At 38.2% G+C, this 13,744-nt stretch overlaps 1 protein-coding gene across 12 annotated transcripts in view; it reads right to left on the bottom strand.

Moving 5' to 3' along the window:
• Positions 1–13,744, bottom strand: part of WDFY3 (WD repeat and FYVE domain containing 3) — a 159,688-nt gene that overhangs the window by 18,392 nt on the left and 127,552 nt on the right. For 10 of the 12 annotated variants that reach the window (XR_009486147.1, XM_059843938.1, XM_059843939.1 and 7 more), the window contains 16 exons: positions 12,701–12,800; positions 11,852–12,012; positions 11,060–11,289; positions 10,091–10,200; positions 9,058–9,240; positions 8,009–8,166; positions 7,055–7,132; positions 6,093–6,320; positions 4,995–5,048; positions 3,010–3,178; positions 2,676–2,839; positions 1,772–1,920; positions 1,380–1,500; positions 937–1,022; positions 581–661; positions 137–191 (listed from right to left, as the gene is read on the bottom strand). Coding sequence is in view for 11 of the 12 variants with exons in the window: in XM_059843938.1 (XP_059699921.1) it covers positions 137–191; positions 581–661; positions 937–1,022; positions 1,380–1,500; positions 1,772–1,920; positions 2,676–2,839; positions 3,010–3,178; positions 4,995–5,048; positions 6,093–6,320; positions 7,055–7,132; positions 8,009–8,166; positions 9,058–9,240; positions 10,091–10,200; positions 11,060–11,289; positions 11,852–12,012; positions 12,701–12,800 (2,127 nt within the window). In the remaining variant the exon portion in view is untranslated. The remainder of the gene's footprint in view (positions 1–136; positions 192–580; positions 662–936; positions 1,023–1,379; positions 1,501–1,771; positions 1,921–2,675; positions 2,840–3,009; positions 3,179–4,994; positions 5,049–6,092; positions 6,321–7,054; positions 7,133–8,008; positions 8,167–9,057; positions 9,241–10,090; positions 10,201–11,059; positions 11,290–11,851; positions 12,013–12,700; positions 12,801–13,744) is intronic. The other 2 variants (XM_059843931.1, XM_059843933.1) reach the window with 1 other exon arrangement.

The following is a 13,744-nucleotide window of genomic DNA, read 5'->3' as shown; positions in this document are numbered from 1 at the left end:
ATTAAATGCTGAAATACACTTTCTACAACAGTATGTTCCACCTGTTGGAATAAGAGGATGCAACTTATGTGTATTGATTATTTATGTATCACTACAAAATGTAGAATTAAAAATACTCCAGCATTTTCATACTTACTTCCCACCTTTGAGTAACAGATTTTTCTCCCACTAAAGTGCTAAGTAAGCCAGACCTAGCAGGAAGAAGAAGAAAGTTAATTTCTTGACTTTGCAGGGTTAAATTTTCACAAGACAACCCAAAATTTCAACATTAAAAGTTATAAATTGCAACCATTAGAAGAAGATGTCCCTTTTCCTTTTGCAGTACCCTTTTTTAGAATTCTAAACACACACTGTAAAAATTATGCGTGTTAATTATGCAATTCAGTGCAAGTGGTGGCTGATGAGTAAAATATTTTCAACAACTTGGATAAATCTGATGCCTTCAGCACTCCATTTCAGAAAGTATCAGTATACTAATAACTTTAACTCAGACATTCTCCACATAATCATGATATCAATGCAAGCATCATTTATTGGAAACTGATAAGCCACAGAGGTTGTGAAGAACAGAACCACCTACCCTTGCTCTACGCTGGTGTTTGGTCTCTGCCCAGACACTGACTCTGAGCTGTCAGTCAGAGATGGCACCACAGCCAAAAACCTGCAGCAGCAGTTAAAAGATTATGATTAGTGTTTCTGCCCTCAGGATGTCATCTCCTAAAAAGCAGCATGCGTTTAGTACAGTTACAGACTTCCTTTTGAGCAGCTCCACAATGTCGGCAACAAAAATCACAGGAGCCGCTTCTCACTGAAGGCATATAGTGCCATCTAGTGGCTCTTTCCTGCAGCAGTAAGGTGCTAGCAGGCACCAAAAAAAGCCTCCACAAAGATATTTGCAAACATTCATGTTAAATACTCTAAATTATTTTACATTACCTTTGATAAACTTTGTTTCTAACCCCTTTCTGGAAAGCTAGAAGATAGTTCCGTCCATCTCCTGAGAAAACTTCAATTGCAATTGGCTGAAAACAAAGAGGAAAAACCCATGTCAACAATAACTTATTTCCTTGTCACCTCTGAAGGCCAGGCATAGATCAGTTTAGTCATGCTACATGTGGCACTAAATTAATGAAGCAGACTTTGCTTAGCGCAACCAAATGTTTTATTTTTGGACACTGACATTGACTAACATGCCCAATAAACTCAATCTGGGTAAGTTCCAACAAGAATGCCCAACTTAAATGTTTCAATTTCAACACAGACAATAGCTTATCTTTCCAAATATTCTTCAGTTATGCACTCATTTTCACTTCTAAAAATTCCATCATCAAAACACTCCGAATATGCTTCCCCCTACCCAAATATGGTGTCCAAGTTACCTGCAAAAGGTATCTCCTTTTATGCACCTCCTTGATATCTTCATATGCGAAAATGCTGCAAGTTCTTTTGAGTTGACTTGGACCTTGCCTTGCTCCTCTAGGTATGATTGGCTCATGCATCCTGTAAAGAAACATAAACAGGCACGAGAGAAGTGATTAAAAAGAAGAGAAATTTTCTTCTTGGAAAATAATTATTCAATTAATTTCATACGAGAGTCCAGTTACAGAAACAGCTGATAACACATTTTCACAATATACCATACTACAAATTGCTCCATACCTGAGGTCTTCCTGCATCTTACATTATCTTGGAATTGACTCCTCAAAAACCTCATTGAATACTTGTTGTTCAGCTTCTAAGGATCAAGGAAACTCTCTACGAATGTACTCACTTTGGAGGCAATGTCTCGATGTCCCGTATCTCCCTGGTGGCTGTCATGGTAAACCCATCAATGACGTAGAAGTGCTCTTTCCCAAAAAGAAGCAGCCCCTCACTGGTGTCAAGGCCCTGAACCCGAGCACAGCGGTACATGTGCTGGATCTATGAGGAAAAGCGTAGGGAATGCTTAGAGAAAGCAGGTTAAGGAGCACAGGCTCAGACCACTGCTCTGTTAGAACAAGTCGCAGACACTGCCATATCACTTGCACATACAACAAAAATCCTGTCAGTCTGTCCTTTAATCAGACCTAATGCCAGTGACTAGAAATTGAGTAGGAGGTTGGATAAAGCCTCACTGGTGTGATATAAATGTATCTATTTACCAGTTTATCCACTCGTACTATGCTGCCTGAACATATTTTAGAACCTGCAGCCTACTCAACCATGATCACAATGCTATTTAATGGTATACTTCAGATGGACAAAGGCTGAAATACCAAATACACAGCATGGCAAACCACCACTTATCTTTGAGATAAAATACTACTTATCAAGGCTTCCCATTCAAATGAAGGCAACAATTAATTAGAAACAGTGTGCCAAATTCAGCGCTTATATTTTCAATGTTTATTTTCTACCCTAATCATTAAGTTGACAGGACAATAAACCAAGCATGGGATTGCTCATAGCCTTCATTTTAGGACAGGTGAATTTTTCCTTTGCAGGCAGAAGGTAAAAAAAAAAGAAAATGTTTCCACTACAGGATTTTTAGGGTCAGGTACACAAAGTACACATTTTAAGGAAGAAGCTGATGAAATATACAGACCAAGGAAGATATATAGGACATTTATTCATGTCTGGGACACATAATGAAGAAATTCCAACACATTATGTTCTTAGTGTGTTTGAAACAGTACCTTCTCTCCTTCTTCAAGAAGTCGAAGCAAAGTTGTATTGTCAGTCTTCTCCTCTTCATCAATTGAACTCCCCTCAACAATTTGATCCTGTGACTGGTCCTGGTTCTCATCATCTCCTCCATCAGGAGCAGAGCGAGATCGTTTCAGGGGAGGCTTCACCAAGCCTAGAAAAGAACAGAGACAGATAAACATCATAAAGAGACATAAAAATTAACTTCACAAAACCTATAATCTTTGAAATTACTGACCCAATGCTAAGAGAGAAAAACAAGAGACAAACTTATGCTTGTCTTTATGCAAATGCATGAGAGGATGACAAACCAAACCACCTAACCTTTGACTCTCGCAATAGTGTCCTCCCCGTGCTCTGGCTCCTGCTGAGCTGTTTCACCAACTGTGTTCTCTTCTATGGCGTCCTGGAAGACGGCAGGGTTTCCAGAAGCCAGGCGCATGTAGTACTCCTTGCTGTCGTAACTGACGGCTCTCCGGTAGCGAGCAGGTTTCTTGGGAATAATGGAAGAAATCGCTTGGTCAGCCAACTCCTCCCTCAGGCCCTCAGTGAAGGTTTTCAGGAAGAGGGTGTGCAGCATAGTGCATGCCCATGGAGAGTTTTGTGCAGGCTCATATACCAACACAGACAAGAACAGAGACTCTTCAGGAGATCTGATCCATTGGCTAATTTGCAAGGAGCTATAAAGCCACTCAAGCAAACATGGGGCTGCAGAAAAGCCTGCAGATAAAATTAGAACATGGGGAGTAGGTGTAGCCAGTATGTTATGAACTGTCATAAAATGCTGGGATTCTTGTGTTTAACACTGATTGCTCAGAAGGCCATTTAATCATCTTTTTGCTCCCTACCAACAGATGCAGTTTATTTGTTAGCCAGCTGACTTCTTTGCTAGGCAGTAATTTTAACAAAAAATTGCCTCAAGATGACACAACGAGGTGGAAGCTGGTATGAACTAAAAGCACCCAGGGATTGGCTTTAAGTCTCAAAAATTCTTCATTAATTTAGTTGCTTCTTTTTTTTTTTCAGTAAAATTTCTGATGGCTTATGGGGAGGAGACTGGCATAAGAATATGCATGTACCTGAAGTAAATATTTGAGCATTGTTTGTACCTTTGTGTGGTGTTTTTGGTCTTTTTTTTTTTTTTTGTAGGGTTTTTTTGCTTTGTTGAGCATTTGGTGTTTTGGTTAGGGGTTTAGTACTGTGTGTGATGTTTCCTTCCTCTTTGTCTGTCCCAACCCCCATCACAGGGTAATTCTTATGTTCCTCACTTAATTATGGAAGCAACATTCAGAATAGAAATCAAACTAGCTTTATTAAAAGTTGATGCTTGGGATGATAAAGAGATGAAGATCAGCAACACAGAAATTTATTATTCAGATCAAATTGGCTGCTCCCAAAAATCAAACATTTAAGGCACTGTAATTTAATTTGCTCACTTATGTTTAAACCAAGTCTTCACTCCTTATCAGCACAAAACTGCCACTTAAATGATATTAAAACATTTGTGGAAACTACTTATGTATAACCTACAAAGAAAAATCCCTTATAGCACTGCTAAGGTGAAGGAAAACAGTAACAATTTATTTTAGATATTCTGTATAATAGAATTACTTGCATTTATATGAATTAGATAATTGTAGAAGGTAATTCAAAATGAGAGAATGCACATTACACACTGTACTTAGTGATGGGCAAGAACATGACTCTAATTAACAGAGAAAAGCATAATACTGAAATGCTTGCAGAGAAGCCACTTCCAAGCATGTCTGTTCTGTTTAAGAAAGGATTCATATTTTTTAAGCAATTGTGTGCATTTTATTAATAGCAAAACACAGAGGAGTCAGCCAAGACAAAATTAATATGGGCTTTAACAAAAGTCGGCCTTTTAAAGCCCATTATGGACAAAAAGGAGAAAAAAACACTCCCCAGATCCTCTCATAGAAGGAAACACTTTCCCAATAAGTGCTTCCAAGTGATGTGTTGCCCATTACTAAATGTGTTCCACTGACCAATAGTTTCAGGTCCCAAAGCCACAACACTCCACACAGTGAGAACAGTGGTAGCACAGCCCAACACAGCCTGTTAGTGTGCAGCAAAGAAGGGAAGGTCTACAGAAAGTTTTATTAGGTGAAGGTTGAGGACAGCGCAGTAACATCTTCTAATGTGATTACTGAAAAAACCCTTAGGTCTGGAATTGTTTACTGAAAGAGCAAGTTGAAAGCCAAACGGAGAAGCCTTGTTAAGACTGCCTAACATGCAGAAGTTGTATTTATTTTACATTCTTTCAGTTGGTGTACTTGTTTCTTTACCTTTTGAGGAATGGTATCATCAGATGTCTCAGGAAGTCTGTTTGAGAAGTCAGACTGGAAACAGGGCATCAATTACATAAGCATCAATTACATCAGAGAAAGAACACTTTTGAGAAGAATGTATGATGGCATGTTCTCTACTTCACGTGAATTAGACTGTCACTACAGCTACTGTGTGTCAGACCACAAGCAGGCAAAAATATCTAATAGTTTAAAATTGAATGACTTCAATGTTTTCTCTGCTTTTTTAAAGTACTTTGACACTTAGACATAATTTGAGGGGGAAAAAATCCGGCGTGCATACACACATGCTTAAAAAGACATAATAAAAACTGCTTCCTTTCTTAAAAGCAGTACTCCAAAATTAACAGGAACTAACTGCAAAGCTTTCAAAGGCCACAAACTTTTCTGCTCCACAGCCCACCTTCATCTTCACGGATTGATGAAAGCACATTTCACAAGTGCACCCAAACCAAGTTCTGTAGCCCTTTTTTCCCTTTTTTTTTTTTATTCTACATTATCTAGATTAAGGACAAGAACTCAGACTGAGACTGAACCTCACACAATAATGGAACTTTCATTCTCTGGAGGCTTGTGAAGACACCAGTGGTGTTTGTTGGCAGGATCACTAACCACACCTCACATTATATTGCAATATATCCAAATTTGCTTGGTTTTGAGCCAAGTGACTCAGTCCCTTCCCTAAATTTATCATACCAAAAGACTAAAAGATCTTTCTTAAGAAAAACCTATCCAAAAAGAAAAAAAAAGAAAAAAAAGAAAGATAAAAAAATAAAAGAAAAAAGAAAAAAAGGAAAAAGATGCTTCTACCATTGTAATATACAAAAAAAAAGGAAAAAGAAAAAAAGAAAAAAAGAAAAAAAGAAAAAAAGAAAAAAAGAAAAAAAAGGAAAAAAAAAAGAAAAAAAAGAAAAAAAAGAAAAAAGAAAAAAAGAAAAAAAGAAAAAAAGAAAAAAAGAAAAAAAGAAAAAAGAAAAAAAGAAAAAAAGAAAAAAAGAAAAAAAGAAAAAAAGAAAAAAAGAAAAGCATTTTGCAACAGGGTGTGTAATCACCCATCCCAAACTCCTGAATACTTACCAGCAAGTTTGTTTCCTGCTCAGCCTCGGGCATGTAGGGATACTGAGTATAAAACATGTCATTCCGCACCATCTTTTTCCTCATTCTGCAGGGACCCTCAGTCATCTCCAGCATCCACTTGTCCAGGTGGGAGCCGATGGGGGGCCCCCAGAGCCCCCGCTCTCGCAGTAACTCGTACTCGATTTGAGACCACTCCTCAGTCACATATTTCAATGCATTCTGCTGACGCTGGACACAAAGACATTTGTAAATGCACGGAATTTGAAAAATGATTTTAAGAATGAAACCAGACAGGAGGACTTCCTGTCCTTATTTGCACAGGAGAGAGAAGTTCAATGAAGCAAAGTGTGGTGGTTGGGATTTTTTTAACAAATTGTATTGAATGACCTGTTTCTCTCAGAGGTCGTTTGTTAAGATTTATAGCACACAGCTCAGCAATCACTTTGACTGAAATGTCTTTGGGAATGTTTGGCAGACACCATAGGGTGGAACAATTCCATTCTGGAAGGCACAGATCAGACACTTTCTATTACTGCATGATACCATAAAATTTTCTTTGTGTTACTATGAAAGTAGCATTTAGACACAATGCTTCTTCACACTTCCTCTTAAGTTTTGCTACAATGCTTTAGAAATACAGTGTATTTCCAATCACTCTCTTTTTGTTCCCTGCTTTGGTTTTTTTTACACTTGTAAGGAATTTAAGCTTCTTAAAAAATATTCACACTCATCATGTGATATTGATATAAGAATTTTCATCTACAACCAGATCAAAATGAGTTTCACCATTTATTTGATTGTACCTAAAACCCCCTTAAAAATAACAACTGTTTGTAAACATCCGTGCATTTCACCTATGAGAGCCCAATATTTCACAGGCTTCATACTGAGAAATGGCATTGGTATAACTTAACAGGCCAAAGTATCAGTGTCAGGTAATTAGCACTGCAAGCCATCCATACCTCCTGGTATTCTTTATACTGCATATCAACCAGGTCCCGAACCACTGCAATGTGAGTAAACATCCACTGGGAAATTTCCTAAGACAAAAACAAGGTGATAAACAGAATAAACAAGAGTTTGTTATGTAAATAAAAGTTAGTTCTTATAAACAAGAGTTTGTTTGAATGAAAAGCCTAAGAATACACCACATTGATAAACTTGCTCACATAGAATAGTTCATTAAAATAAACATTCAGAACATTCCCAAACAGCTGAAGATTGGCACTGTGAAAGACTACTCTTCCCTTTTTCCTTTTAAGTAGTACTTTGTGAATTGTGGCTAGTTTGCTGGAAATCCTCAAGACACCCACCCCTCCTCACTTTGTCCCATTGTATCTCTGTTTTCACTTATTGCTTCCTCTTGTGATACAACCAGGAACAGTTCCTGTCAGCTCCATTTGTTCAGTTCTTCCCTTTTCCCTTCATTATATACCTGCTCACCAGCAAAAGGACTGAGAGCACTAAGAATTCATCAGTTTCTCAATTCCACTGACAAATTTTCAGCTCAGAAAGACAACTAGCAACATATTTTTCCACAAAATTTTCAAACCCCTCTTTCCACCTTGAGGGCAGAATGGAAAAAAAACCCCATTATCACAGCTTCCATTTCAGTGCAGTATTGCAAACTGAACTTAAGACCCAGACTACCACCGTCATGAACCAGAAACAGCTGAGCAGTCTCACCAACAAGGAAGGGTTGACTCAGCTTAAGGTTACAGATATGCAGATGGACCTACTTAATTAGACACACAGAAGCAAGATGCCCAGTCTGGATAGTCAAAAAAGGGAAAGAAAACTGAGCACAAGGTAATACTTCACACTGTGCAAGATACCACACCTTGGGATATTTACCACAAATCCTGAACATACATTGCAGGATTTTAGACTGCATGTTATTTCTTGACAGAAAATACCTGTGTAGAGAGGTTGTGTTTACTCAGCCCACTCTCCTTGCGGTTTCTCCTGGAACCAGTCAGTTTAGAGAGGCCAAATCCACTGCTGACTCTTGAAAGTTTGGACTGTGTGGCTGGAACCAAAGCCTCTCCTCTGCTGATGCATTTTTTCTCATGAGCTGAAAAACAAAGTGGTGGGAGTGCTTTTTGGAAGGTTTTTTTTCCCCTCCCCCCATCATACTTGTTTTTTTAGATAGAATGACCTTTTTTGTTGCTTCAAAAAAGGCTTAGCTGTGCTCAAACACTTTCTGCAAATATACTGGCCAAGAGGGAGATATTAGAAACCTTAACAAATATCAGCTAGGAACGCATAGAAACACAAATACTGCAAAACCAAGTATTGCAGGTTTCCAAATATGTTTTTTCTACATCCAGGGTAACCTCAATTACTTCAGAACTGTGAAATCAATCAAATGAGTCACATCTACAGAATTGTAATTTCTGCTGTCTAAACTCTTACTAATTCAGTCAAGCACCAATTGATCTTTATTACATGGATGCAGAGCTAATTTGTCTGTAACTTGTCCACCAGGATTCCCAAGTCCTTTTCCTGCAGAACTGCTTCCTATGCTGAACATATTCCCTAGCCAAGAATTAGTCATAGCACCACTGCTGCTAGAGAAGGACTGCTCAGCCACCGATTTCCCATCTCATCACCAGATCAAGAGTTTGCAGGCTGCACCCAGACATGCTCAAGAGGATCCCCTCCCCTGCCTGGCACATCTAATCCTGGGAATGGTAATAGAGGTCACCACAATCCAAGGGTTCATGGGGAGGAGCTCAATGCTTCTACCATTGTAATATACAATATGCTATTTGCTGACTCAGAGAGGGCCCTTTGCACTGGAGGGTAAGAATATCCTATTTATGGTCCAGTTTCTGAAGGATTCTATGTTACGCAGTGCCAGTTTATAGAGTATTTACAGCTACAAAAAAGTTGAGCCTATATTAAAACATCCTGTGCATACAGTTCATGCTGAGGGACAGACAAATCCTCAGTCAGGACTTACCCAAATGATTTTGCCAACACTTTAAACTCGCTTCCTCAATGAAAGGTCTGGCAACAGTTATATCCACTTGGCCACGATCATTGACAGGTAGTGTCACTTTGAAAACTTCTTCCAAAACCTGTTTTTTACTGTGGATTAGCTCTGTCCACACTCTGTTTATGGCTTTCAAAAGAAGCTGGCGACCTGCGTAAGTACAAGATCACAAACAGCAAGCTCTCTACAGTGTTCATAGCATTGATATTTTTACAGTAATGAAATGAATAATTTCTGTGATTGCACTGTAGTTTGGCCCCCCGTTGCATGATGTGTGAAATGCCTTTGAACAGAGTGCCTGTTTTTGCCATTATGTATGCTATCAGAAAGTCTAACAATTAATTTTGGCAGTTTTTTCTCTGTGAATTTGAAACACTGGCTCTGATTAGTTGTGACTCATCTCCCACACCCATCTATTAACAAAATGAGATTGAAAAAACCTTATAGGAATCTGTGTCTATAAATATAAATAAAATTCTATACATACATTATGCGTCAGCATTTTTACATATAATGTCTAAGTACCTGCGTCAATATTAAACACACACATTTAAGAATCACTGAATACTTTCTTCCATAGCAAGTTCATAAGTTTCCTTTGAGTAAAAGATTGTAAGCATGCCACAAAATAGTAACTGTATAGTTTATACAATATATTTTTATCTTAAAACAAGCCACTTCTTTGCATTTAGAACAGTGCATATAAACCTGTCTTTCTAATTCTGGACAATGTCCAGAAAACAATGAAGAGCTCTTACTATTTTAACAAAACATTAATTTATCCTCAATGTGTCTATCTTGGTATTTCCAAGAGCCTTTTAATCTATTTTTTAATGTAATTTTATACACATACAGCCCCAGCACCCCTCCAGAGAGTAACACACTGGGTAACACACACATACCACAAGACCCTGCCCTGAGTCAGTGGGGTAAAAGATTAGTGATGACAATACAGAAGTGGCATTATGAGATATCTGTGGCTTTGTCATTCTCAGATTACCTTCACTGACATCTTGATTGTAGACTCCATCTGGTTCTATATCAGAGGGGATCATAATGTGCCAAGTTGTCATCCTGGCTTCTGCTTCCAATCCAAACCCATCAACATTGCTACAAACACACAATGGATTAACAACCATCAGAATAAAAAGACACAAAAACCCAAGCCAAGATAAAGCATTTGATTTTGTACCAGATTCACAAAGATTAATACACACTACCACAGCAAAGCATCTTCACTTCTCTCCATTTGAATTCTGAGAATTTGTGGTCACAAGCTGAACTTCATGAAGGTTTATGAAAAGATGATGTGCCACGGATACTGGTGTCACTAGCAGAAGATGGTGATATTTGAAGAAACACAAAACAGACGAGGCTAGACATGGAGAACACTGGGGATTGATGACTGTTACTAAGTACCTTTGGATGAAACACAAGTTGTGGATCTTCTTGGAAAGAACAAATGAAAATGCCAGGCTGGCATTTGCAGCAATGCAGGAAAGTAGGTGCCTACAGCATTTGTCACGGACACCTGATTTAATGAATGACTGGCTTTACTCAATGCTATACAGAAGAAATACCAAGATATTGAACTTGTATGAAATGATTCAACAGACAGTAAATCGAGTGACAGGACCCTCTAACAATTAATTACCTAGCACCAGTGGTTCCTTCTGTCTTTAAAACATTTCATTTTATAAAAGGTTAACAACAAAATAGTTGGATAAACACATTTGTCAGTATTTAAAATACCTCTGCAAAAGGAGGTAAAAATGTTCTCTATTTCCAGGATCTTCAAATCTAATTTTGTCTCAAAATGAATTTCTTTAACTTGCTTGCAACTCACTGGCTGGAAAATTATAAACAGCCCTGCCAAATTTGCTGACTAATTTGCAAGGTGAGTTAAAAAGGGTCATTTTGGTACTTCCCTGCCCTGGCTGTGGAATGCACTTCTGCCTGAGATATTTACCTTCCCACATGCAGATTAATCAAGCAGTGAGCTAGGCAGCTGATGAATTCCTGATCATGATTTCCAGGTCCCAAAATTAAGTTCCTGTTCACAGTAAGGACCCTTAGGGAATCAAGGAGAGCCACTTGCTGAGGAACAGTTTTGTGCGCTCTTGAGAACTGATACAGGATGGTTCTGTTCAGGCAGTGATAAATGGCATCCAGCGAGAGTCCCTGAGATCTTCTTTTTGACTGATGGGAAGTAAAAAAAAAAACGTGATCAGAAGTAGCAGCAACTCGTTTACTGGCACACAATGTTCCCTTGAACTGACCCAAGCTTATTTTCCAGAATTAGCATTTTACTGTAAGTGTCAATTCCATTAATTTCAAGGACTAAAATCATATTAATGATTAAACACCTTGAATTTTAACATCTAAAAAGATGCTGCTGATTTCTAACAGTAAGTCTTCTAACAATTTCCAATAAAAGTGTGTGAGGAAGGTTCCCAAAAATGTCAAGGTAAATTTAGGGAGCTTCTCAAAATTCATGTGAGGCATATTTCATTGTTTATTTTGGGGGGATTTCTAAAAAATAATGTGATCTGAGAGCAGTTCTTACTCAATTGCTCTTCACAGAAGATGTGCTAAGAAAGCTCTGTAAAGAGAAAATGAGCCTGAGAAAGAAAAGCATATTCTGTGCTTTTCCCAAACATATACCACTAGCAGATTGTTTAGCGACATCACTCCATGCATTTCCACATAATCTGCAAAAATGGTTTTTCAGGCAGGGTAATACAACAAACAGCGCTGTTACCTGTGCAATGAGCTGGATTATGAAGTCCACAAGAAGCTTGGATTCTTTGTTGAACATGCCCTGCCAAAGCTTATCTACCACACGCTGTGTAAAATAAAACACATTGTTCACCAGCACTTGGTAGCTTCCTCCACTTGTTATAGGCAGAGACGCATCTTCACCTAGGTAATAAAAAACCCCAAAGTTTTCTACATTTATCAAATAACCCCATCTGCATAAATACATTCACATTAGTTTATGCTTTCTAGACTTCCATAAAAGAGAAAGAGATTAAGTCAATAAAAGCTAAAACCTCATGGCTTCCCTAATAGGACTTTCCCTTTGATGTAAGCAACCACAGCTCTAGACTTTTATTTTATCTTTTAAAAAAATATTCAGGATTTTTGAAACATGATTCTGGATTTATTTTATTAATGCACTGCACCCACAGGAAGACTGTGGGTCTTATTATTAAATTAAATTTATTAAATTACTGCTGTGGCAAGAAATGGGGAGCCTTACAAGGAAGTCTAAATAGAAATGCATACAGTCCCTTATGACACCTGAGATGGAGGCAGAGCAGCCCAAGAGCTCCTGGGAAGTCCAGCAAGCCACCATGAAATGTGACTGGGCCCCCTAAGCCCTGCAGTTTTTGTGAATAACCTATTTTACAGCTTTGGCACAATCAAGGTAGGGAGGGAACATGCAAGCCCATCAACACCATTTACACATCAAAGGAAAGGAAAGGGCAGGGGAAAAAAAAATAAGACGATCGAGTTGCAACAAAACAGACCACCAAAAAGAAAAAGTCACAGAATCAAGACCTGGTGTCCAAATCAATAGACTGACTATTAGACTTTGCTATATTACCCAACAAAACATCAGCTGCAAGTAGGTGGTCCATCACTCCATCCAAAACATACGTCTGAAACTCCTTCTGCTGGGTTCTTGTTGATCTTTCGGGAGAAGCCTAAAAATGATATTAAAATAATATTAAGAAAATTAATATCTCTGAACAAAAAAGAGGGAGAGGGATGGTGTTGTACATTATTTCCTTTTCTCTCAGCTCCCATGAACTACATTTTTTTTTTCTCTTAACATTCTGTCAAAAGTAAAAAGTTTTGGCTTTATCAAAAATCTAAGCATGCACATCAAGTATACACTGGCTGCAAGCAGTTTTGCAAAGCAGACATTACTCCTTTTTACATCCAGGAAATTTATCTTCTGCCAAAACAGGTACTGGAAAAGAACACATTCTGAAAAGGTACATGAAACTCTCCCCTATAAACATATGTTCAACCTGTGATTTCTTCAGTTGACACAAGTCACCTCCTTCGGTAAACAATGAGCAAACGTTTAAGTTGCAGAAAGAGAAATAACAGTAAATTTGGCAGTGTGTACCTACCTAATCCTATTTATGCTACTGGACAAGTAACACTGACAAGTGATAATAAGTTAAAAGAGCTGTGAAGAACTGCAGCCACTTGAATATGATCTCAAATATGCCTCCCGTGTCTGTGGATAACTGACATCTTCTGTCATTTCATTTGTTTTTGCTTTGTGACAGCAAAGAGGTGCCCAGCTGCCCCAGGAAACTTGTTAGGAAATATACAAGCATGTAAGTATGGCCCAAAATTCCTGCAGCTTTCAAAAAAAAATCAGGGAGATTCAGCAACATGTAAGTTGAGGTAACTAACAGGTAGATCAAGGTGAACAAGAAGTGATGAGAACATTTCAAAACATACTGTCTGAAGATGTAGGCAGTTAAATAGTAACTGAATCCCTCACCTCCTTGCTTCACCATTAGCAGGACAACGCTTTCTTCAAGTGTCACAAACTTCAGAAGTTGATTTACAGCAAGATAACAGTTATTTTGTGAGGCTTTATAGTATATGGTCCCATATGCCTTTTAAT

Source organism: Haemorhous mexicanus, chromosome 4 (assembly GCF_027477595.1).
Source record: "Haemorhous mexicanus isolate bHaeMex1 chromosome 4, bHaeMex1.pri, whole genome shotgun sequence".
Taxonomy (NCBI): Eukaryota; Metazoa; Chordata; class Aves; order Passeriformes; family Fringillidae; genus Haemorhous; species Haemorhous mexicanus.
This window is presented reverse-complemented; position numbering and strand designations above follow the sequence as displayed.